The following is a 22,767-nucleotide window of genomic DNA, read 5'->3' as shown; positions in this document are numbered from 1 at the left end:
AGTAATAAGAACTATGATTCTATCGAATAATGATCAAACAATGACAATGAATTATCTTGTAAATACCATCCATTGATGTACATCATGTAAATTCCCCGTCGGATGTCGTGATTGCCCCACGCCGCTTCCCGAAAGAGTCCCCGAGTCACTGCGATCTCGGCAATCTTTCTTGGCTTGGACCTGCACTTGAAAATTTCTGTCCCGGTTTCACGTACTTGTTGGGTTTTCATTTACTAGATTTGTATCTGGCGCCATTTCCTTGTTGACTGTCGACAACGACATTCGCTTGTCCATTTTACCTCTTTCAATTGCTTGCATTCGACCCCTCCATGGCTGCCCATCATACTGAACAAACAGTTTCCGCGACTATCGCACAGACTATATCAGAATCAATTCACGATTCAGCAGCCATGCTAGTCCCAGATGAACAACAACCTTTGCTGCGCTCGAGAAGCCCAGCTACAACATGGAAACCGCCAGCGGGCTTCCTCTGGATACAACTGGGTTTGTAAATCAACCCCGCAACCAGACCGGCCACAGCGCTAATCTATTACTCACGCCGAATAGCAATCATGTCCAACGTCTTTCTTGGTGGATTTGACGGCACAATCACCGCTTCGACTTACGCGGTCATTAGCTCGGAATTCAATGCTGCTAACACGGCATCGTGGTTGACTACCTCGTACCTCATTACCAGCACCGCGTTTCAGCCGTTGTATGGACGTTTCTCTGACCTACTGGGGCGTCGGGCTTGTTTCTTTACTGCTACCATCTCATTCATGATTGGGTGTCTAGGATGTGCTCTGGCTAGAGATGTGATCTTTCTCAACATCATGCGCGCCCTTACCGGCATTGGAGGTGGCGGGTTGATGACCATGGGTGCGTGAGAGAAGGTCTTTTAACCCGAACAACGTGGCTGACGCACAATCTAGCGACAATCATCAACTCTGATCTCATTCCCTTCCGCCAGCGCGGTATGTACCAGGTGGTTCAGAATGTCTCGTACGGGTTCGGTGCCATCTGCGGCGCTTCATTCGGCGGGAGTATCGTCGACACCATCGGATGGCGCTGGTGTTTCTTGATTCAGGTTCCAGTCTCACTGGCTGCTCTCGTCTTGGGATACTTTGTGCTCAAGTTTCCCGCAAAAGAGGAACATGCTGCTGGACAAAAGTCCCAGAGTCTTTGGCAACAGATTGATCTGCTTGGGTCGCTTCTCCTTGTCCTGGCCCTGTCGAGCCAGCTTGTGGGACTGAGTCTTGGAGGCAATGAACTACCGTGGAGCAACATATGGGTGGTCCTATCGCTAGTCGCCAGTCTGGTGTTTTTGGTGGCTTTCTTTGCCGTGGAAGCTACAACGACGGCTGCTCCTCTGATTCCGTTGAAGATGCTGCAAGGATTACATCCAGTCTCCACTCAGATTGCCAATGTTTGTGTTGGCATGGCCGCGTATGCCGTAAGGACTACTTTCCTGCAGCAAAACTGAACCTGAGTTAACAAAGTTCTTTAGTTCCTCTTCACCCTTCCGCTTCTTTTCCAAGTCATTCTGCTCGACAGCCCTACGAAGGCGGGCGCCCGTCTGGCTATCCCGTCTCTTGCCACTCCCCTGGGCGGTCTGATCTCCGGCGTCGTGATGTCGCGATGGGGAAAGCTTGCCCACCTCGTACGTGCAGGCGCTGCCCTCATGTGCATTGGAAACGTGCTAGTCACGCTTCTACGTTTCCACGACTCAGAATGGAAGTACTACGCATATATCATCCCCGCCAACTTGGGACAGGGCATCGTATACCCTGGAATTCTCTTCACATTCCTTTCCGCATTCGATCACTCCGGTAAGCACTCTGTTTTGTCGAGCCTTCCTGTCAACCCTGTAATCTAACGTCATCTCCAAGACCATGCCGTCTCCGCTTCGACCGTATACCTCATTCGCTCTCTCGGCACTGTATGGGGCGTTGCCGTCACCTCGGCCATTATCCAGAATACATTGAGCTCAGGCCTCGGGGAGGCCTTGAGTGGAATACCAGACAAATGGAAAGTACATCCTCATAAGCAAACTGAATGGAACGTGCCCTGAGCAGACCCAGCTGACCACATTTCCTTTTTTTCTTCTCGTTTTAGGTGATTGACGAAATCCGCCACTCGGTTTCAGCGATTCACGACCTGCCCCCAGAAGCACAACTCGCTGTCAGATTAGTATATTACCGGGGTATTAGGCTGTGTTTCGCGGCGTCTGCTTCGTTCGGAGGTGTGGCGACTATCGCGGCCCTTTTCACTCGTGGGAAGGGACTGGAACGCAAAGGTGGGGACTAGACCGAACTGCATGGGATGCCCTCTCGACGTCGGTGCGGCCTTGACGGTGAGGTCAACCGTGCCGATCTCGCGACTTGGTAAATTGGATCGTGGCCCCCATCAAGCGCAAGTCGGACAAGTCGACCCGCGCCTACTCTTTGAGACGAGGGTCGAGTTGAGGCTTCTGGGTATTTCGATTATTGCCGTAGGTTTGCGGACTCGGAGACTTGGACTTGCAAGTGGTACATAGATGATCTCGAAATATAGAATGGGACAGTAGGTAGATGGTGTAAAAATGCCTCTTGGCCCCCAAGCCAAGGCTACACTGCCTAATCTCTAGTCTTGACCATAAGCACTGTAAACTTACCTCATCTCCAGTCTAGTGCACATACACTATCCCAATTCTGAACCCTTTAAAGTGTAGCACACGTATTTCGATGTACATCATCAAATGCTGTCTGTATTTCTACCTATCTCTCCATAAACATCATCATCACTTTATCTAGTTGGTCGTAAGCACCGCAACACTCAGATTTGGCAGGCTGAAGCTGAAAACACCCTGCTTGCCAGCCTTGATCTTGGTAACCTTGCTCTGCACAATGTTGGCACCACCCACTTCGTTCATGGAGACGTCACTGGGGGCAGTCAGGATGGTCAGATCGGCGGTGGTGCCGCGTCCAATACCCTCGAAGGTCAGAGACACGGGGACATCGGCGGTGCTGTTGTACACTGCGCCCTTGAAAATGTGGGAGTTGGTCTTGCTGTTGAGACCGGTGGCGTAGTACAGAGGGCCGAAGCTGCTGTCGGAGGTTGCGGGCAGAGTGTTGGTCATGTGGTTCTTGTTGAACAGCTGTTAAGATGGATTGTTAGTGGTGATTTGGTATTTTGTTTGGAGGTTTTAGATAGACTCACGTTGTAAACGTGCCAGCTGGTGGACTTGGCGGTGTCATCGGGGTTAGCGTTGAAGGAGAGCATAGTGGGAGACCACTCGTAGTTGTCAAGGTTCATCAAGAATGGAGCCTAGATCGGAGTCAGTTTTATACTTCAGATCTATTGTAAGAGTAGAACTCACGTAGGTAGTTCCGATAATCTTGTCTGCGTTACGCTCGGCTCCCAAGAGGAAGACTGCCTCGGCGACTGAGCCTCCCCACCAGGGGTACAAGGAGAAATCCTCGTCCCTGGTGTTCCAGTTAATGCCCGCGCCATTGTTATTGTACTCGACGGCAGCGATCTCGCCTGGAAGATTATCTCGATTAGTCCTAGCCTTGTTCTCTACAATGGGTGATACATACCAAGCAGGAGAGGGTGCGCGTCGCTGTAGCTGTCGAACATGTCGAACTTGGTGATGAAGTTGTCTGGGATATCGTACAAATGGTAATCGCCACCAGCATTGCCGGGGAGCGTCATGTCGATGGTGGAAGCCAGAACCTGAATACTGGGGTACTTCTCGGTGATGGCATCATAGAATGCCTGGAAGCGGTAGGACTCGTACGAGCTGAGACCGCTGTTGAGGTTATCCTCGTTGCCGACCTCAACGTAACGGATAGTCCACGGCTCGGGGTGTCCGTACTTGGCACGCAGAGCACCGTAAGTGGTGTCAACAGAGCCAGTCAGGAACTCGAGCTCGTTGAGAGCATCCTGGACGTAGAAATCAAGATCGGCCTCGGCGATAAGGTCACCGTTCAAAGCGAGACCGGCCCACACGGCAAGGACTGAATTCATGTCAGTTAAGGTAGAAGTGAAATATTTTTGTTGATGTACTCACTGGGCTCCATGCCAAGGTCGTCACACCACTCCATGTACTCAACCAGACCCATACCACTGGTCTCCTCATAGCCCCAAGTGGTAGCACGGCCAGGACGCTGGGTCAATGGGCCAATAGTCTCGTTCCACTTCCAGCGACCCTCGATGGTGTCTCCCTCGAGGTTGTTTCCACCAGGGAAGCGAAGGAATTTCTAGAAAGTCAGTATATTTTTAGACGAATCTTCTGTTAAGGCAAACTTACAGGACCTAAGTCTTGCAGGGCTTGCATAAGGTCACGGCGCATGCCATTGGGACGGTCGTTCCAGGTGGGTGGGAACAGGCTGATCAAGTTGAAGTCGAGCGAGCCGCCAGTTGCTTTCTGCATGGAGTCAGTACATGACACTCAAATACTTAATATTTTCATGTCTTACGGAAGCGTCAAAGGTAAGCACAAAGGTGTTGTTGTAGTTGGAAGCTGCCTTCTTGGGGGTCAGGGTGAATTCATGCTGCACCCACTCATTTGCAACGCTCTTGGAAGCAACTTGGGACACAGCAAAGACTTCGCCGCTGCTTGACTGGAGAGAGGCAGTGAAGGAGCCCTTGTAGGAACCCTTGACGTAGAAGGATCCAGAGTACTTCTGAGGACGGATATCAATACCCCAGAAGCCAGAGTTAGAGAAACCTGAAGTACCCTTGCCCTGAACCCGAACGGAGGTTGGGAGAGCAGAAGAAAGAGGGCTGGTGAGGTTTTGGAGGGACAAGCTCGAACCACCGACAGCAGACCAAGCATCCAAGTTGGAAGGGTAGGTGGTGCTTCCCTGGAAGGCTCGATTGCGGATCAACTCGGCGTACAGACCACCTTCACCACAGTGGTTGATTTCCTAGAGAGTAGCACTGATGAGTATACCACTCACTCTATAGCAGAGCTCCAAGTCATACCTCTTCCATTGCACCATACTGCAGGCCAGTAGTGACATTACCGCCAGACTTAGCGACAGAGATCTGCACGGCCGAGGCATAAGATGCCAACAATGGCAAAAGAAGATATTCCGCTAACATTTTTGCTGCTATGCAATGTAGCCAGCAGATGCAACTCGCTGATCCTATCCAGATCTAATCCTGGATTTCCTGCTGCAGCAATGGGGAGACTGCAGCAGCTATTTATGCCAGTAACGGTTCCATCTCTCTTCAACGCAGCTCAATTAACCGGGCAAATACCCCTCGTTCTTCTTCCCCGGTCACCCCTCATTCCTGTTGACTTGATTATTTGAAGTTTCGGAGTCGAAGTAGATCCTTTCCGCATCCAATGCAAATAAACGCAACTAGCTCGCCCAATTGCCGATATTGCCTGTCCAAAACGGGAAAAACTCCATGAGGAGTGTAATGGCCAGAATTATACCCCTCTCATCGCATGGTCGGGGGAATTGTCGGCACAATACGTGCAGGACGCTAAACTCGCGATCCCTGCGCGGGGGATGTAGTATTTCTATATAATGTAGTGAACTGCAGGGACGGCGGTCCCGGTGCCGAGATCCAGGGGAATAACGGTGGTCATAGTACGATATGCGCCATGGCATACTTATTGGCTATCGTTGTACCTGACAATGATTTTCGTCAACGCCATGGGAGGGGCCTGGCTTTGGACCTTTTAACCGTGGGTTATGATTGACGGGTAAATCCACTTCTTTTCTCCGCATCCCCGCCACTGCAGAGCCTCCACTTTTCGGTGCCTGGTTAGATTGGCAGCACTATTTAGAATGTGGCATGTCACCAGAAATAAATAGAATGGCTTGGCGGGGTTGAGGGGTTAATAGCCAAGGAGCAGACCGAATAATGGAGGAAATGATTATTGCGATCCAAAACCAGCGCTAACTAATTTGACATGTCTGAGGGCAAGATAGTACTATATCCCGGGAATTGCGTCAACGTCTCCTTCATTCCGCTTTTTGCTGGCCTACTTTCCACACAAGCTACTTAGTCACTCGACACATGCTTGTTCATAGGAAGGCCATTCACTGCTTTGATGACCTCACGAACGAGGGAGTCATTTTTCGGTTCCCGACGCACCGTGTACAAACCACCGAGAACCTTTACTCGAGGGTATTGTTTTCGTCGTTCGAGCATCATTGCCGACCTTTCCACCGTACCAAAATGAGATCTGAGACGTCCAGTGATTTTTCTATTCGATACAACGGCCAAATTAAAATAATTCCACGATAAGCAATCCCACTATACATAAATCTTGATGATCCGAGAGTACTTACTTCGCAGTTGTCCAATCTTCGAGGGTCTGAAAGGTCTCAATACTTTGATAATGATCTGCCCCCAGAACACGCGCTTTCAGTTCACAGCACTCGGTAATCAAAGCGATCGCATCGGCGTTTTTCCCTTGTAGCTTCGCCAGCCAAGCTAGCTGATGAAGATCCCGCGTCGTACTCGGATGATCTGGCCCGTTGACACGCCGACCTCTCTCCAAGCCATCCATATACAACGCTTCAGCTTCTTTAAGCCTCCAGCTCTTCATGTATATATCTGCAAGACTTGTCGTGGCAGATATTGTGTGTGGATGATCTGGTCCAAGGAACCGTTTCATAATGAGCAAGGACTGCTGCGCCATCTTTTCTGCGTCGGAAAGACGGCCCTGCGCGTAGTAGATCAATGTCATGTTGAAAATTGCATCCAAGGTACTCTGTGACTCGGGGCCCAATGTCTCGAGATAATATCTCACAACTTTATCACCGAGTTCTTCTGCGTTTTGCAGGTCTCCTAATAGTCGATAAGAGCTGGTAAGTTTTGCCATTACATCCATTGCGTCTGGGTTATCGAGTCCTCGAACGTGGTCGTGGTGTTCTAGAATTTTCTCGAATATGTGGATCGATTTTTCCAGCTGGCCCATCGCCTGGTATGTGTAGGCCAGGGAACAGCGGTTCTTGAGGGTACGGCGGTCAGAAGCACCCAACAACCTCTGGGAGATCTCTCCTGATTGCAGAAACAGCTCTTCTGCTTCTCTGTATCGTCCATCAAGTGCGTAGCAGGAGCCAATTAAGTGCATTAACTTAGTTATTTTATGAGCGCTGATCTTATTCGGCGTGAATTGCAAAATCTGGCGAGCATGCGGTATTGCTGCACGCCATTCACTTCGCTGAACAGTGTCGACAAGTGGGAATTGACGATTCACTATTGTGAGCGAGCTGGTCTGCCATTGGTGTAGAGAGCCTATCGATCGAAGCCAATTCCTTGTTGCGAGGTGAACCAGTCGGTGCATATCGAGCCGAGTTCCAGCGTTAGATGTCCGAATGAACGAATAAGAACTGAGAACTCCGATTGCTTTTTCCCGTTCAACGCCTTCCGGAACGGGCAGAAGGCAGGTGGGAAGATCTTTTGCGTTTACACATGCCACAAAGGCTAGACAGTCAGCAGCGAGCGGTGTGGACTTTCGTATTTGCTTAAAGGACGTTAACCAGGTTGTAGCGACGGGGTTGCGAATACTCTTATACCGGCCTTCATCTTCGAATTCTTCACTCAGCAGATCAATGACATCCTGTGCCTGGCCGTCAAGTAGTCTGACATAGCTTGCAATATCGGTTTGATTTTCATTGATGAATGAAGCAGCTTGGACGATCGCCAAGGGTAGAAATGTCAGTTGTTCAAGAAGTTTCCGCGCGCTCTGATCATCGTTGAGAAGATTCTTATTCACAAGCGAGTTGCGTAAGACCTTCAAGGCTTTCGTCCCATCCATTTCGGGAATTTCAACGATGTTCCCCGGAGCTAGATATTGAGCGACCCGGGTGCTTCTCGTCGTGAAGACAATAGCCCCCTGATCACTCTTTGGTAGAAAGCCCCGGAGGCCACAATTAGTCGAATTAGGCGCACCCTCGGTCCACATATCTATGTCGTCGGCGTTGTCAATAATTAAAAGCCATCGACCGCTCTGTGGTTGACTCAGATGCTTTTGTACAATGACTTTAACATCTTCCTTTTCAGCGTCGACGTAGCGTAATCCCAGCTGACGAGCAATCTCCAGATATGCTTGATGAAGGGTCTCCTTATCGACGGCTGGGAGCCAGATGATGGTACAATCTGAGTACATCTCTTTCGTCTGATATGCCAACTCAAGGGCGAGCTGGGTTTTACCAACACCGCCAAGACCGAAGATGCCAGTTCTGTCTGGTTGATCCTGGGCGAATAGCCTTCGTTTAAGTTTCCCTAAGAGTTCTCGATCCACAAAGCGGGCGTTTCGCTCAAAGGGGACAATCCAACAGGGGGATCTTTCAGGTAGAAATGGATCCTTCCGGGAATGCACAGTCTTAAGAACTTGCATTTTGAAGGCCCGGGCTTCGTATTCCTAAATCGATATTTTAGTCCCATTTTTCATTGCCCCGGATGCGATTAATCGACTTACTCGCATGGTAATGTCGAACTCCATATCCGTTTTACCTAGTATGCCCCCTTAGCAATAAATCCCGATGACAGTAAACAAGGAAACAAGTAACATACCCTCTTTCCCAGCCAAATTCAAAATGCATTCTCGAATCCGATCTTTCTGAGTAGAATGATGCAAATAGTCATGCGTCGCAGACTCAATCAACCCCCTCTTTTGATACTCCGTCATATGAACCCCCTGGAGACCCTGATCAACATTAAACCGAAAGATCCGCTTCTGCCTGATCTCATCACTCCAGCGAGCCATGAGCCGACGCTCCGTGCTCTCCGATTTAGTAGCCATCCTAACAAGTGTCTTCGAGAGAAACTTGATCATATTATCATCAATTGGCATCTTCAAAGGACACCCTGTGCCAACGGACAGAAAGCATTTGAGTAGAGGCTTCAAATCGCGACTGGTCGTGCACCAGATATCGGCTGCTTCTTCTTCGACTTCTTCTACGGGGTTGTTCGCTCCGAAGGATCCGTCCACGAATTGTCGATTTCCAATTGTCGCGGACTCGAAATACCCCGTTGCTGCTGACGTGGCGAGGGCTGCTTCGCAGATTGTCGCGGGAAGGGTATCTTCATTTGGTACGGGGTAGCTTCGTAGTCGGGTAATCTGGAGAGTATCCTTGGCTGTTGTGCAGACAAAGACGCGACAATGGCGGCGGGCACCATCATCCATGAGGTCACCGGGGGCTGCGCCAGCTTTCTCTATAACATTCTCAATAGCTGCTTTGAGTCGCTGGCTGTCGTATTGGGGCCGTATCTTTCCCGACCAGTCTACTGGGATGGTGTTCACTTTTTCGCCAAAGACGGAGTTGATGAGTTGTGTGTATGCCTGAATACATTCGTCGATGCTCATCTCTAGTCGGCCCAGCATTATTGCAATGAGACTAGATATTTTGCACGGGTCAGATCAGGCTAAGATTACAGGCCTATTTGGGGACTGACGTACCCTCCTGTACTGGTGCCTCCGATCAGATCAAATACATCGCAGGGCCTGAGAATATTCCGAGACCCGCGTTCAAGGCTGAGCTGGAGCATGATATTCCGGAGAATATGAAGGGTTGAAAGTCCTCTAACTCCTCCGCCGTCGAGGGATAGCAAACATAAGCCATTTGAATCAAGCGGATTGATTGTGATATTGTCGTGCGCCATTCTGATAAACTAAAAAGTATACCAGAGTTATAAACTCGATCCCCAAACTTACATAAAAATAGTGGGAATATCCCTAGTAATAATAAATTAGCAAGAATGGCCGCGACGCATGGGCTGTTTCGTTAAGCGCCGGACCTATTCCTAGGAACTGATTCGCAACTCACATGGCGCGGGCGCTTATGTGCAGGGACCATCTCTATTTTTGCCAATGAGTACCTCTGGCTCGAGTTGATCATCGTAAAGCGACGCGCCGTTGTATCTCTAATTCATGCTGCGATTTGAAGCAAATCGAAAGGCCGAAAGTACTGGGCATCAATGGCTGACTAGAACAACAAATCTTTGGTTTGTTCCTCGACACGGCAATATCTAACTACATAGTCTCAAGTAAATTGTCGAAAACCCTCACACTTCACTCGACATTTCATTATACTACTACTATTTGTTGCAAGAGGCATAAATGGTGAACAGTAGTCGCACGCATTAGACATGAATACACGAATACATTTCACTGATCAAATCAAAGGCAATACTACCATCCCAGAAGTGCCGATTCTGTAAATGGCAGTCCGAGAGATCCAAAATAATCGAGATTAGCTAAAACTTGCAAAAAGAATAAAAAACATCGGTTCAAGGGTATGACGTCTCGCAAAGACATCACTTTAGAGAGGCTTAATTTGACACAAAGAGAATATTTGCGATCCAAAGATCCAACGAGTGGGGGTAAGAATCAATCCCAGAACCCTGCCGGGCGAGTCTTTCGATTTCAAACGCCATGAAGAGAAAAAAGAGTATCGTCGAGGTCATAGCTCAGGGTGTTTAGCACATCTCACAGCACTCGATGCAGTCGGCGCAGCACTCGCAGCCCTCTTCGCAGACGAAACAACAGCAGAGAGTGGCCAAGCTGTAGGGGGAATAAATGAATTAGTAAGGCTTTTACACCGGACATTGGATCTCGACTTACCAGGCGCCAAGGCAGCCCTGGCCACCACCGCTGCTCTTCTGTTGGGGCTGAGCCTGGGGCGGGGGCTGCTGGTATTGCATCTGGGAAAGTGATCAGTCGGCGATTTTTGTGGCACTTGGAGAATGAATACATACACCACCTTGAGGAGGGGGGCCGCCGTAGCCCTGCTGGGGAGGGTAACCCTGGGGAGGATATCCCTGCTGCTGAGGGTAGCCGTACTCGCCGGGGGGGAGGACCGTAACCAGGCTGCTGGTAGCTGTATTCGGTGCGAGTCAGATTCCGAACAGACAAAGAGATCCAAGCACATCAAATCGTATATTCCACATCCACTTTCATGACCGGTGCGATCAAACCAGCGGTGTGATATTCGGGGAGAAGTCGAGACCTGGCGATCGCATCGACGACTCGGGAGAAGATGACAACGGGAGACTCACGCGTTGGGAGGGTACTGGTGCTGCTGGTAGGACATATCGGCAGTAATGGATCTGAAAGATTGCAAGAAAAGTAGTCAGCGACGAAGCTCCGGAGCAATGCGACAATGGTGAGGCTAGCGATGGACCCGAGACAACGCGATCGAGGTAAATCACAGTCAAGTGTAGGCGGGCTGGAGATTGGAGACGAGAGAGTGGGCAAATGTAGACCGGATCGAGCAAGCCACTTACCGATTCGATCGGGGGGTAGAGAGATGGGGGGAGGGAGTTCTGGAAAGCTTGTCGCGGACGACGAGGGGTGAGCGAGGAAGCGACGGAGATGTGCGGGTCTCAGGGGTGTATAGAGGAAGGGAGGGAGGGAGATGTCTGGAGAAGAGGAGAGAGAGGAAAGGATGACGAGGACAGTGAGAGGAGGAGGAGAACAAGGTTTACCGGACTGGGCCTCTTTTGGGTTTGTAGGGCGGAATTTAAGGGAGAGAGTTCAAGTCGAAGAAGAGAGAGAGAAAGAGGAGGGAAGTTACAGTCGGTATTCGGTACTGCAGGTGTACCGGGCTCAAGTTGCTTGGCAGCCAAGCCCGAGTCACAGGGCTGAGGTACGACTGTACTGTACTAGAGCCCTATGTATAGTACTATACTGTTACTGTCGGAATTCTGGAATGTCATTTCCGATGTCTACAGTGTACTGTATACGACATAGCTCCACTGATTCTTTCCAGTGGGATAGAAAGAACGGGCTTCTAGAAAGATGGAAAGTGGATGCCTATCCGGAGGTAATAATAGCTGGTCTACACTAGTAGCTACACTACTAAACTAGAGTAGTAATATCCTCAACCCTAGAAGAGACATGACATATTCTAAACCCTGAAACCCCAAAATAACGAAGCTAATTCTATGTCTTGTAAGGCTACCTGCTGCATCGAGCATGCTGTTTGTCAAAAGTACAAATGCACCACGTAATTTACCTCCCGTATTAATGTATCACCCTCGTAATCTCCCCGTCTCAGCCACATCTCCCGCCAACTCAATCCAGCCCTACCAGTGACTAACGCAGTCAGCCACACCATCCTCCTCCACTGGTCTTCTCTGATTGGAACCAACGTGCATCTCCCTCCAGCCACCGTGTCACGCCCAGTCAAATCCATCACTCCATTACCCCCACCCGTCCATCCATTCACCGTCATTTGGCGAACCGGAAGATCGGCCAGTTCTTCACCGCCTGTATTTGGTATGTAATTATGTATTGCTGCTGCCTGAGTGATCCGTCCAGGGCGTCTAGGTTAGGCTTGTGTTTTGTTGTTACTTACATGCACTACGATGGAGTTTCCTATTTCTGGAGTGTAACCCTGTGCCACACCCCAATTCCTGAATCTCCTAGTGTATTTTCTCCTCGGTCAAGTACGGTCATGGTCATTAATTATAGTCATTAGCTACGGATACAAGCCTAGAAATGCCCGTCCTTGTCATCAATCGTGTCAGTACGGGGCCATGGAGGGTCGATGCTGAGGTCTCTGGAGTGTAGTGCAGAGCACAGTCCCGAGACATTTCACAAACCTCCACGGCCCCCAAGAATCAGCTCCAAAAACAAGCTTCAGAAATATCAAGTCAGAAGTCAGAAAACAAAAATAAACTTGGGGCAATGCCAAAGTCAAAAACCGACAAGATTTCAGGCGCCAACTCAAACGGCCTGCTGCGAAACCCACACGCCAGTCTAGGCGCCAGCCGCAGTTGAGCTGAAACGGGGCCCTGAGAACCAAAGAAATGAATATACCCCGAGACTAAACTCCTCATCCCAGACCAATCCAGATCCCCAATCCCATATATCCAAGTCCCTTCCAATCCCAGTCCATATACAAGGGCAACAGGGGAACGATAAAATACACAAACCCAATCGAGAAAAATGAAAACACGCCAAAGACCAACGTCAAATCCAAAAAAAAAAAATATCAAAAACACTGTCGATAGGAAAACGGGGGGAGACTACGATCGCTCACATGAGATACGTCTCCACCGCCAAGATCTACTGGATATCCCGATAGAAGGGGTCCTCCAGCGTGGCATCAAAGTCGAAACTGGCCGACATCCCCGGGAATCCCTCATACTCTGCGCCACTGCCGAGGCTATGGCTATGCATGGGCGTCGGATCCATCCCATAGGAGCTGCTCATGCTCATGCCCACACTCATGGAACTGCTTGCGTCTCCGAGCCCGGGCACAAGCGGACTACCCTTGTAATCTGACGGCAGACTCCCAGAGTACTCCTCCAACCCCTCGACATCAAAGGTATCGGGGGAGCGCTCATCTGCCCTCTCAATTGTCTCCCGCATCCAGAGCTTCAGCACCTCCATCGGCGGCTGGTTGCCGCCGCCCTTGCCGCCGCGTTTCTCACTGTCCTTTCCCCGGCCCCCACGGCCACGCTGACACGGGTTGAAATGCGTGCGTCGCAGGTGCGCAGCTGCGTTGTAGTTTGCGCCGTATCGCTTGCCGTTTCGGCAGGCTTTGCAGTTAGCGAGGAACTTCTTGTCTGACGAGATATCCACGCAGACCCAGACTTTGCGCACCCGCGCGTGTACCCGGTCGATGTGTCGGCGCAGCTCGTGGTCCCCATGGAAGCCCTCTGGCTGGTCATTGCATAAGTGACAGTACGTCTTTGGTCGTGGGGGGCGGTGCACAGAGGCCTTGGGGATGGCGGCGACTTCTTTAGTGGTGCCGTCAGCGGAGGAGATGCGAATCATGCGATTCGGGTCGTTGGGATCGAGTTGGAGGTGGGCATCGCCTTGGGATTCCCGTTTGGGCGCGATAGGTCGTGCGCCGTGGGCGATTTGCTCTTGTGTACGGCGGACTGCACGAGAGGGAGCTGCCGTGGCGGAAGAATTACTTCCAGTTGAAATTGATGGCTTCATGTCGACGGCCTCTGGTGGGGAGAGGATGCTGCTAGCCGGCGTGGGATTCATGGTAGCTGGCACTTGCTGTGGCCGGAACGGTGTTGATGGAGGGGCAGAGGTTGAGAATGAAGAAGGATAGGAGAAAGGGAAGGATGCACCGGTATCTAAGTCAGGATATAGGGAAGAAGGGATGGAGTCTTGATAGGGGAGACCCGAGGTGGATGTGGGCACCCATTCCGGGGGGATAGGGTTGGCCTGTTCCAGATCCACATGAGTCGTCGCAGCTTGATCGAAGCCAAAGTTGTTGAATCCACCGATGATAGTGTCGGTGGTCCCGCTGCGAGTCATCTCCACCGCGCCAGCTGGGGAGGCCTCGGCCATGGGAGATGGCTGTCCAGGCGAAAGAGATGCCAGTCCATTTGATCCAAGATTCGCCAGCCCAAGAGTCAACGCGGAAGTGGTGTTGGCGGTCGGTAGGACGGTTGCAGCACCAGAGCCATAGAGAGGGACCTGGTTGATGTTGCTCTGTGGATCATCCAAGTGTTTCGTAAACTCGGATGGTGAGTATTCGCTGACCATCTCATTGACGTGGTCCAGATGGGGATGCTGCTGCTGCTGCGGTTGTTGTTGGGTCCGGGTCGGGCCGAAGGATTGTCGTTTCCCCATGGCGGTTCCCGCTGGTGGATGCCTGTAAGAGGTGGGGATTTGCTGGCTTTGAGAACGAACCATTCCCAAAGCCATCGCGTCTCTACCTCCCACGGGAGCCTTCACGGGGCCATGTCGGTAGGATCCTTGCCCGGAGAGTGACGCACCTTTCCGGAAAGTCTCTGCCGAGGAAGTCTGGGAGGAGGTGCGTCGTAGGTCGGCGGCCACTGGGAGATCCGGGGTCTGCCAATTGTCAATCCAGTGACGGGTTGGTTGGATGGAGGGTAAGAGGGGGGAGAGGAGAGGGAGGAGGAGGAGAGAGGCGGGAGCAAGTAACCAAGGTCACACATACGGTGGCTCGCCGTTTCGCTTGCGGAGGACCAGAACCAGAACCAGAACCAAAACCAGAGGCGGAAGCAGCTTCGGCTGCAGGGAGAGTCCGTGGAGTCGCATCCTGTCGAGTTCGTTTCCCCGAGCTCCCCGGAAGCCCTCCTCCCGTTCGAGGTAAGGCTGGTGATGGGGTAGACGGGATGAACTGGAACTGATTGAGTTGCTGAGTCCAAAGTTGATGGCGTTGAGATTCCGGGAGGTGGGAATGTCGAACCAAAAATGCTTCACGATAGGAGGTCATGGCCCGGGTGAACAGTTGTTCATCGTCGTCGACCGAATGTAGAGCCATGATGGTGAAATGGGGAGTACCAGTAATGGAATGGTCACCTCGGCCGAGGGTGAACCCTGTGGTATCAGTAGAGTAGAGAGTAGTAGATTTGATAAATGAGGTGTGGGTAAATAGAAGAGGAAAAAGTAGACTGATTTGCAGGGTTAGTGGATGAAGAAGTAGAAAGACCGTTGAAATGGCGGGGAGAAGAGAAGAGCATACCGGGGGGAATCTTATCAAAGGGTCGGGGTGGATCTCCGTGGAGGGGGGAGAAGTAATCGATAGTACGATCGAATTGAGAAAGTAACTAATAAGAGGCGTCGGGCCTGCAAAAAAGTGGGTTGACGTGGGAATTAAAGGGAGGGAGAATATACAGAAGAGAGTATGAATTGGGCAGCGGGAAAGGATGAAGGAGGGAGAAGAAAAAGAGGAAGAGGGAAAGAAGAGGTAGAGAGGATGATGACAAAAGTTCCTTTGGGGATGAGATGAGCTGGAGGCTAAGAGAGGAAAAGAAGAGGAAGAGGATGCGAAGGACGAAACTCGGAGGATACGAGGACGCTAGGAGGGTTGACCCAGCTTAGTACGGGGGTGCTATACACATCACGATACTTCCGTAGTCGAGTAGTAGTATACTGATGATGATCAACTACCAAGTTCATGGCAATATTGTCTCCCCTTTTCCCCACGGTCTGGACCCGCCGGTTATTCCCCCTGTCACCGATCATCCACAATGGAGTACTTACCAGAGCTAATAGTAAAGGAGGAATAATCACAGCCTCAGTAGAATAATAGCTGACCGAATTCGATGCTCCGTTTGTGATGAGTGCGATGTGGCTGATCTGGTTGGTGGAGGGTGTATCTGCACATGGAGAGATCCGGGAGGGGGGTCATTGCGACGAGGAGGACCACTGGAAAAAGTGAAGCAGCGAACCGGATCCTCCTGGGTAAGAACCCGACCGCCCGCAGGGCAGATGAGACGGATTGGATGGGAAGACGGGTTTTTCTTAGAGGCTGTGTTTCGTCGGGTTGGAATATGGACAGGCTCGAGAATGTTAATAGGTCGATTATTGAGTCTACTATGGAGGAGTGGAGGATAGAACAACTATTTCGAGTGGTCTATTATACCCACACTTACTCTATAGCCCTCCATATAGTTACTCTCCGCTGTACAACTCACAAACTATATCCAAGTACCCTCTTTCCTTCTTGGACTATCTACTCTTCTCTACTACCACCATGAAACATCCTGCATCCTTCGCGCCTACGGCGGGAGGCCATCAGTTGCCTTGATTCTACCCCCTCCTTCACTTGGATCCTGAACAAGAAGAACTAGACTAGAAAATGAGAAAACAGAACACCAAGGTAGCAAATAACAAACTAGTCAGCTAGCGAGGCCGACAACGAAAGGTACTCCCCGGTTCAACGTCTGCCACGTTGTCGCCCGTCTGCAACTGGAGCATCAGTTGGGCCCCGGTGACCCCATGGCGGGTGCCCAGCGCCCAAAGCCCAAGACGCCAAATCCAAAGCCCAAGCCGTGTGGACGAGTGGAGAGGGACGGGTGGGGATAGACTTGCAATTTGTTCCGGAAAGTGCATCGCCATTTGTTCATGAGTTACTTACGGAGTACAGTAGAAGAGATTTTCTTAGCTGATGAGTTGTTGTTTTAGCTAGTTTAGTATTTGCTAGTGGGATCCATGGTCGGATCCGCGATTCCCGCCAGCGAACCATGGCTCGAGTCAGTTGCTTGCACATGCATGATTGTATACCTTCTATCATGCTTCTTAATTCCATATAGCCATTTGGAATAAATGCTATGATCAGTTCTATATTGTACAGTTAGAAATAACGTCCCTCCAACTTTTTCATTTGGTCGAGGCCCTTGACCGGTTCGGTTCGTTCAGGGGAAAATGGGGAGATTTAGGCTGGGACGATCACCACGCTAGTGACTATCTCGAAGTCTCCACAGATTCCATAGTCCACGATAATTAACGACTGCAAGTGTGGAGCAGACTACCATTTACTCTGCATACCTTGTAGATTACTCGATGCACCCTACACTATATTCCCGGTTTCCGATTCGATCTCTGCCGGGATTTCTCATCCAACTATCCCGAAGGATTCAATCATCTCCAAAACGCGGTTGCCGCCGCGTTTCAGCGCTCTTAATGGTTGATCTGATTATAAGGGCAAGAGTATGCAAGTCCATGTACGTGTCAATTAACTATCATCTAGTAGGGTTAAAGGCCCTGATCGACATGGATTACACCCGGGTTCTCCTTGATCGTGTCGATCTTTCTAGTATGGAGTGCACTTTGCAGAGGGCTAGCTAGTCATGTGCTACATAGGAGGAAGGTGTAGGTAGGACGGGTGGTGATGATTTGATTATGCTATACATAGTCACCCCATGACTTTGTACGACCAGCTATCCTCAGTGCATTCTGATGTATCATGCTATCATGCTACTGTACCTACAGCACAAGTACAGTGCTGACAATATGTCCTCCTCCATGTATGCTATTTCCATCGTGCAACCAAGTTTCATTTCCAGCATCCAGAACTCGATGATCGGTTTGGGGGAGACGCGCCTTTGAGTTTCAGGCTCTACACACCTGCATTCTTGTCATGCAGGAGTCAAGGACAAAAGTACGATGTGAATCTGGCAGGGAATTCCACTTGATTTCGTCATTCGACAATTCGACGATGTGTCGAGTTTGATCCTAGGACTCGAGTGGGTGACTTTACGGTGATTGGCTTTGATGAATTTTCCTCGCAGCGGGCAGTCCTCCGCACTGTGCGACTCCGACCTGACCTCTTGCTATGTATGGATCAAGTGCCCAGCCATTTACTCTCTACACGGTCCATGCTTCTATCTCTCCCAGATGGCCTAGAATAGTATCAGCGACAAACAACAAGCTCCGACGCACCAACTCCTAACGCGCCCGTGACAACCTTGCCCAGGGGCTCATCTTCCGACTCGCCAAGTTCCAACCAACTCCCCTAGCGATCCGTGCTATACACGCCCGCGCCCCTTCTCCAATAATCACCTCCCCAGAATTGCGGTGAGCTTGGGCTGTCGAGGCCCGACTTTGCACGACCAAAGGATCTGACCTCGACCGATCTCCATCATGACGATGCCATAGCGCTGTCGTAATCAAGGTCTCGTGCTCAATCTCCATCTCCCCATCTCAACCCGACGATGCAGCTATCTTGATCGAGGCGCAGATGGGTGCATCACGAGCTATATCGTCCGGGGTATATTCATTGGGCCCTCTACGTGGAGCTTCGAGCTTCGAGTCCCCCAGTAGGCGCGGACACTCAGCCTCATTGCCTCGGGTGGGAGGGTGTGCATGCCGTGGCTGCTGCAGGGCTTTTCGTCAAGCATACTGCGGAGCAGCCGGGTTTTAAATATTGCTAGCAGTTGATGATATCACGGGGTCTTGGTTGCACTGCGGCCGCGTGGTTCTTTGCCGCGTAGGCGGCAGTGCAATAGGCAGGGAAGAAAGCAGGTCGAGGTGGATGCAGACTTGGATGCAGACTTGGACCTCGAGGGCCTGACTTTGATTCATACTTCTCTTGCCACCTGCTTCGGATGACGGAGATGGTTCCCAACCGAGAGATCTTTGAATTCGGATCCCATTCAGATGCCCGGTTGTCCGAGCCGTTCTGGTTGACATGGGCAGCTATGCTGGGTTATTCGGTTTCCATCTCGATTAGGTTCCCATTCGGGCAGCTACTGGAACCGCTCAGAGATACTCGAGCGTCGAGGAAATCGGGATATCGCATATCAGAAGATGGGGAAGACGTCGATGCGATCCCGCCAGCTCACAAACCGGGCGATCTCTCCTAGTCCTCCTAACACTTCATAGCTCTCTGCATCAACCCTCAACGTCAACAACGGCACCCGATCCTGGCTGAAGACCGCAAATACCGATATCTAACCAGCGGCAGTGCTATTTTCATCCTGTGGCGACACGAACCATTCCAAGACTGTAAGCAGTCCCTCCCACCGATCGGATCCGTTCGTGGATATTCCCGACGATGGGAGATTGGCGGTTATTTTGGCGGTACAGATCCGTGTGGGAAAACGGACTGACGTCAAGTTGCCACGGGCGGCGACTGCGATTGCATGGATAGCTGGGGAGTACAAGCTGGAGATGTGGAGTTGGTATAAGTAGGTAGGTGTTCCAGGGGAATGGCGACGTAGTGTGGCTAAGATCCTTCTATAGTGTAGAATGCTAGCGACGCCATCGTAGAGATAGATAGTGTCTGCTTGTATTAGTAGACTATTGTATGTACTACTAATCGATACTCCAGAGTACTCCAGTATTTTGCTCTTGCTAGTCCCTGTGACGATCCTCTCGGGCACGTGACACCCCCACGTCATCGGCCCAAGCAAGCCCAAACAAATCAAAAGGCGGTTTCAAAGTGAACGGTGCATCGCTCAATTTCATTTGACTCCTTTTTTTTGCGAGCCCCTATTCTCTTGCAATAGAGCTTTGTCTCTCTTACCATCTTCTTCTCTTACTTCACTTTCCCCCCTATCTACCTACCCATCTTCCACTGACTATCCATCATGTCCGACTCAACCCTTTATCTGTACACCTCCCTGACTGCGGGGTCCTCGCACATCGTCACCGCGACCGCTCGTATCGAGACTATTCTCAAGGCGAATAAGCTTCCCTTCCGCGCTATCGACGTTGCCACGGATGAGGCTGCCCGTAAGCTTTGGGGCCGTCGGTCTAAGGGGAAGAAGTTGCCTGGTCTGGTGAAGTATGGAAATATCGTCGGAGTATGAACTTTCCCCCCACTCCCCGCCTTACCAGCGTGAGCTCCAGCGCTAATTCTGCCTATCGCAGGACCTGGAAGAAATCGAAGAATGGAATGAATTCGGCGAACTACGCATGGTCGTCAACAGCGCCCAGGATCTGGACGGTATGCCTGCGACCAGCTATCCTCTCCCCCGTGTCCGAATCCCCCGCACCAGCTCCTACAACCCCCAAACCCTCCACCATCAAGATCCAAAGCCCGCCCGCGACCAAACCCGAAGACAAGAAGGACGAGCAAGCCGTCCTCGCCCTCCGCCAGGCTAGCTCCGAAGCTGCCAACAAAGCCAAGAGCAAAGCGGACGAGAAGAAGACTGAGTCAAAGCCAAAGCCCGAGCCTAAGGAAGAAGACGCCCAGACTCAACCCCAACCCTCCTCTTCCTCCCCCAAGACACACCGTGCCTCCGTCGCCCCCGAACTCCCTGACATCGCACCTGACTCGCCCGCCGGTGCTAAGCGACCGCCTCTCGTCCCGGAAGTCGCGGCCGTGTCATCGGCGAACTTCCACGTTGATAATGCAGAGGAATTGGGCCTTGTGGAGCACCATCGGGGTTCGATTATTTCGGGCAGTGATAATGCGGATAAGGATCAGGTTGTGACGGAGATTCGGCAGTCGATTTCTGGGGCGGAGGGGGAGGGGGGTTCGTTGGATGCGTTGAGGAAGGAGGCTGCTGAGAGGCCGACGGATGAGAGTATTGTTGAGGAGGGTACTAGTGTGGAGAAGGAGAAGGAGGAAAAGGTTGAGAAGGCTGAGGACGTGAAGGAGGAGAAGAAGGATGAGCCCTCCGAGTCCAAGGACAAGGAGGACTCTTCTACAGCGCAAGATACCAAGGCTGCGGAGACGACCGCGAAGGAGTAGTCCACGCTGTTTACGACCATTGATAAATCTGTACATGAGTGCACCCCCTTTTGCCCACGTCGATTCTTGTCAGCAGTGTTTATGATACCAGGTCCTTTTCCAGTTCTAGCAATGCAATACCACATCGCTTCCTGCACCTTTTATCTGTATCTGCGTATCTGTAGAGTTTGGCTATCAGTTAGCTTGCCTCGGTGGTTCAATCTAACCAATCTTATTGGCCACTTGGAAACCTTGAAAATAGGTATATGTCAAATGCCATTCATAGCTCATCATTACAAACAGTACACAAAAATTATGCCCCTGAATGAGACCCCTCCATGAAACGTATGGACTTGAAAAGGACTGTCCAAGAAAAACCCCCGTGCAAACATCGCGTTACGCGTGCGCAAGTCGAGAAAAGGACAAACACCGTAACCCCTTTTGTGAAATGGTAGTTGAAATTCTGAGGGCGCATTATATCCCGCTTCGGTTTCCACCGGGCGAGAGTTGCCCGTCGATCGACTGGTCGTGGGCAAGTATGGGTTGAATTGAGGAGTATTCGGATCGGATCGGCCGGTCGGTCATTCAGTCGGTCGCTCTCTTCCTATACCAACATCTATGCCGAAGAGCCCCGTCGCTTCTGGACTGCTTCACGCAGCTTGGCAATGACGTCGGCTGGGTCTGCCGCACCGAAAACCGCTGATCCCGCCACGATCACGTTGGCGCCTGCGTCGGCTGCCTGATCAATTGTGCCCAGACCGAGGCCACCGTCGACCTCGATGTTCAAATCGGGATACCGGGCGCGCAGGGCGGAAACCTTGGGCAGCTCGGAGGCCATGAATTTCTGGCCGCCGAAACCGGGGTGTACCGTCATGACGAGGACCATCTGCCCGGGAGAAAGCTGCCGTTAGTGGGGAACTTTGAATTCGCAGCGGGTGGGTGTAGTCCGGGGGGAAAGAAAAAGCTTGCTTTGGAGAGCTTCGAATTACTTACATCCGGGCGCTCGATTTGGTCAGGACTTTCGAGAATGTCCCAGAGAACGTCGACCGGGGTATCCGGCTTGATTGCAATACCGGCTTGCATACCCTGCTCGTGGATATACTTGATCAACCCGCGCGGGGTGGTCCGTTCGGTGGTGGTCTTATCGGTGGGATCGGTCGCAGCGACGGAGGAAACGGCTGCCTCGTAGTGGAAGCAGTATAAGTCACAGCCAGCCTTTTGGAACTCTTTGACCCATTTGTGAGGCTGTAAACGTGGGGGAAGGGATGCAATCAGCGGGGGCTCATTCTGGGTCATGCGATTGGAGCTTCTCGAAGACATACCTCCATGATCATCATGTGGCAGTCGAAGGTACCCTTCGAGCCGGGCTCGAGTGGCCGGTCGACGCAGCCACGGATCTGAGAGACGACGGGGCAACCAATAGTCATGTTGGGGACGAAGTGGCCGTCCATGATGTCGACATGGAGCCAGTCGGCGCCCTCCTTCATCTTGGTAGCGCAATCATGGCCGAGGTTGGCGAAGTTGGCGCTGAGGATAGAAGGGGCAATGATGGCGGGGGGCGTCATGGCGAGAGATTGAGGGTGATGAGGAGGGAGAGTGAGTAGGAGAAGAAGGAGGAGAAGAAGTAGAAAGGTTAAGGTGAGGGGGAAAGGAAGGGAGGGGGAAGTGGCCGGATAAAAAAAAAGATAAGTAGTTAAGTCACGATAATGGAATTGGCTTACCGACCTTGAAGCCGTACCTTAGTCGCCTCTTCCGGAGGTATTCTAGTAGTCTGTACAGTATTATTCTTATTATTATTACTATCGTGGTTGGTTTACATCAGGCCGAGTGGCGACCCAAAGGTGGATATACCGCGTTCACCGAAAGATGGGGCTGTACAAGTTGCATGTTTCTTTTTATGTTTCTTGCTTTTGAT

The 22,767-nt window shown here is 51.2% G+C and overlaps 7 protein-coding genes across 7 annotated transcripts; 2 read left to right on the top strand and 5 right to left on the bottom strand.

The window, feature by feature from the left end:
* Positions 1-329: 329 nt before the first annotated feature.
* N7496_012841 (MDR family MFS transporter) lies at positions 330-2,307 on the top strand (the record flags this gene model as incomplete). Its single annotated transcript, XM_056705754.1, has 6 exons — positions 330-504; positions 568-879; positions 933-1,453; positions 1,508-1,829; positions 1,890-2,032; positions 2,116-2,307. The coding sequence occupies 6 exons, from the start codon at positions 330-332 to the stop codon at positions 2,305-2,307; spliced, it is 1,665 nt and encodes a 554-aa protein (XP_056548977.1).
* Positions 2,308-2,788: 481 nt separating this feature from the next.
* Positions 2,789-5,088, bottom strand: N7496_012840 (alpha-L-arabinofuranosidase A; the record flags this gene model as incomplete). The annotated part of the gene is made up of 8 exons (XM_056705753.1): positions 2,789-3,136; positions 3,199-3,306; positions 3,359-3,522; positions 3,579-3,998; positions 4,052-4,241; positions 4,292-4,408; positions 4,461-4,910; positions 4,969-5,088. The coding sequence occupies 8 exons, from the start codon at positions 5,086-5,088 to the stop codon at positions 2,789-2,791; spliced, it is 1,917 nt and encodes a 638-aa protein (XP_056548976.1).
* Positions 5,089-6,289: 1,201 nt separating this feature from the next.
* N7496_012839 (uncharacterized protein) lies at positions 6,290-9,337 on the bottom strand (the record flags this gene model as incomplete). Its single annotated transcript, XM_056705752.1, has 3 exons — positions 6,290-8,374; positions 8,432-8,466; positions 8,527-9,337. The coding sequence occupies 3 exons, from the start codon at positions 9,335-9,337 to the stop codon at positions 6,290-6,292; spliced, it is 2,931 nt and encodes a 976-aa protein (XP_056548975.1).
* Positions 9,338-10,431: 1,094 nt separating this feature from the next.
* N7496_012838 (uncharacterized protein) lies at positions 10,432-11,045 on the bottom strand (the record flags this gene model as incomplete). The annotated part of the gene is made up of 4 exons (XM_056705751.1): positions 10,432-10,516; positions 10,577-10,656; positions 10,711-10,825; positions 11,011-11,045. 4 exons carry the CDS (start codon positions 11,043-11,045, stop codon positions 10,432-10,434), a joined length of 315 nt encoding a protein of 104 aa, XP_056548974.1.
* A 1,979-nt stretch (positions 11,046-13,024) lies between these two features.
* N7496_012837 (uncharacterized protein) lies at positions 13,025-15,212 on the bottom strand (the record flags this gene model as incomplete). Its single annotated transcript, XM_056705750.1, has 2 exons — positions 13,025-14,776; positions 14,886-15,212. The coding sequence occupies 2 exons, from the start codon at positions 15,210-15,212 to the stop codon at positions 13,025-13,027; spliced, it is 2,079 nt and encodes a 692-aa protein (XP_056548973.1).
* Positions 15,213-19,764: 4,552 nt separating this feature from the next.
* Positions 19,765-20,873, top strand: N7496_012836 (uncharacterized protein; the record flags this gene model as incomplete). Its single annotated transcript, XM_056705749.1, has 3 exons — positions 19,765-19,980; positions 20,048-20,123; positions 20,176-20,873. The coding sequence occupies 3 exons, from the start codon at positions 19,765-19,767 to the stop codon at positions 20,871-20,873; spliced, it is 990 nt and encodes a 329-aa protein (XP_056548972.1).
* A 595-nt stretch (positions 20,874-21,468) lies between these two features.
* On the bottom strand, positions 21,469-22,417 carry N7496_012835 (ribulose-phosphate 3-epimerase RPE1; the record flags this gene model as incomplete). The annotated part of the gene is made up of 3 exons (XM_056705748.1): positions 21,469-21,738; positions 21,846-22,097; positions 22,175-22,417. The coding sequence occupies 3 exons, from the start codon at positions 22,415-22,417 to the stop codon at positions 21,469-21,471; spliced, it is 765 nt and encodes a 254-aa protein (XP_056548971.1).
* Between the last annotated feature and the right edge of the window lie 350 nt (positions 22,418-22,767).

The sequence above is a fragment of the Penicillium cataractarum genome, assembly GCF_028827025.1.
Source record: "Penicillium cataractarum strain IBT 29864 chromosome Unknown utg000011l, whole genome shotgun sequence".
NCBI classification, from domain to species: domain Eukaryota; kingdom Fungi; phylum Ascomycota; class Eurotiomycetes; order Eurotiales; family Aspergillaceae; genus Penicillium; species Penicillium cataractarum.
This window is presented reverse-complemented; position numbering and strand designations above follow the sequence as displayed.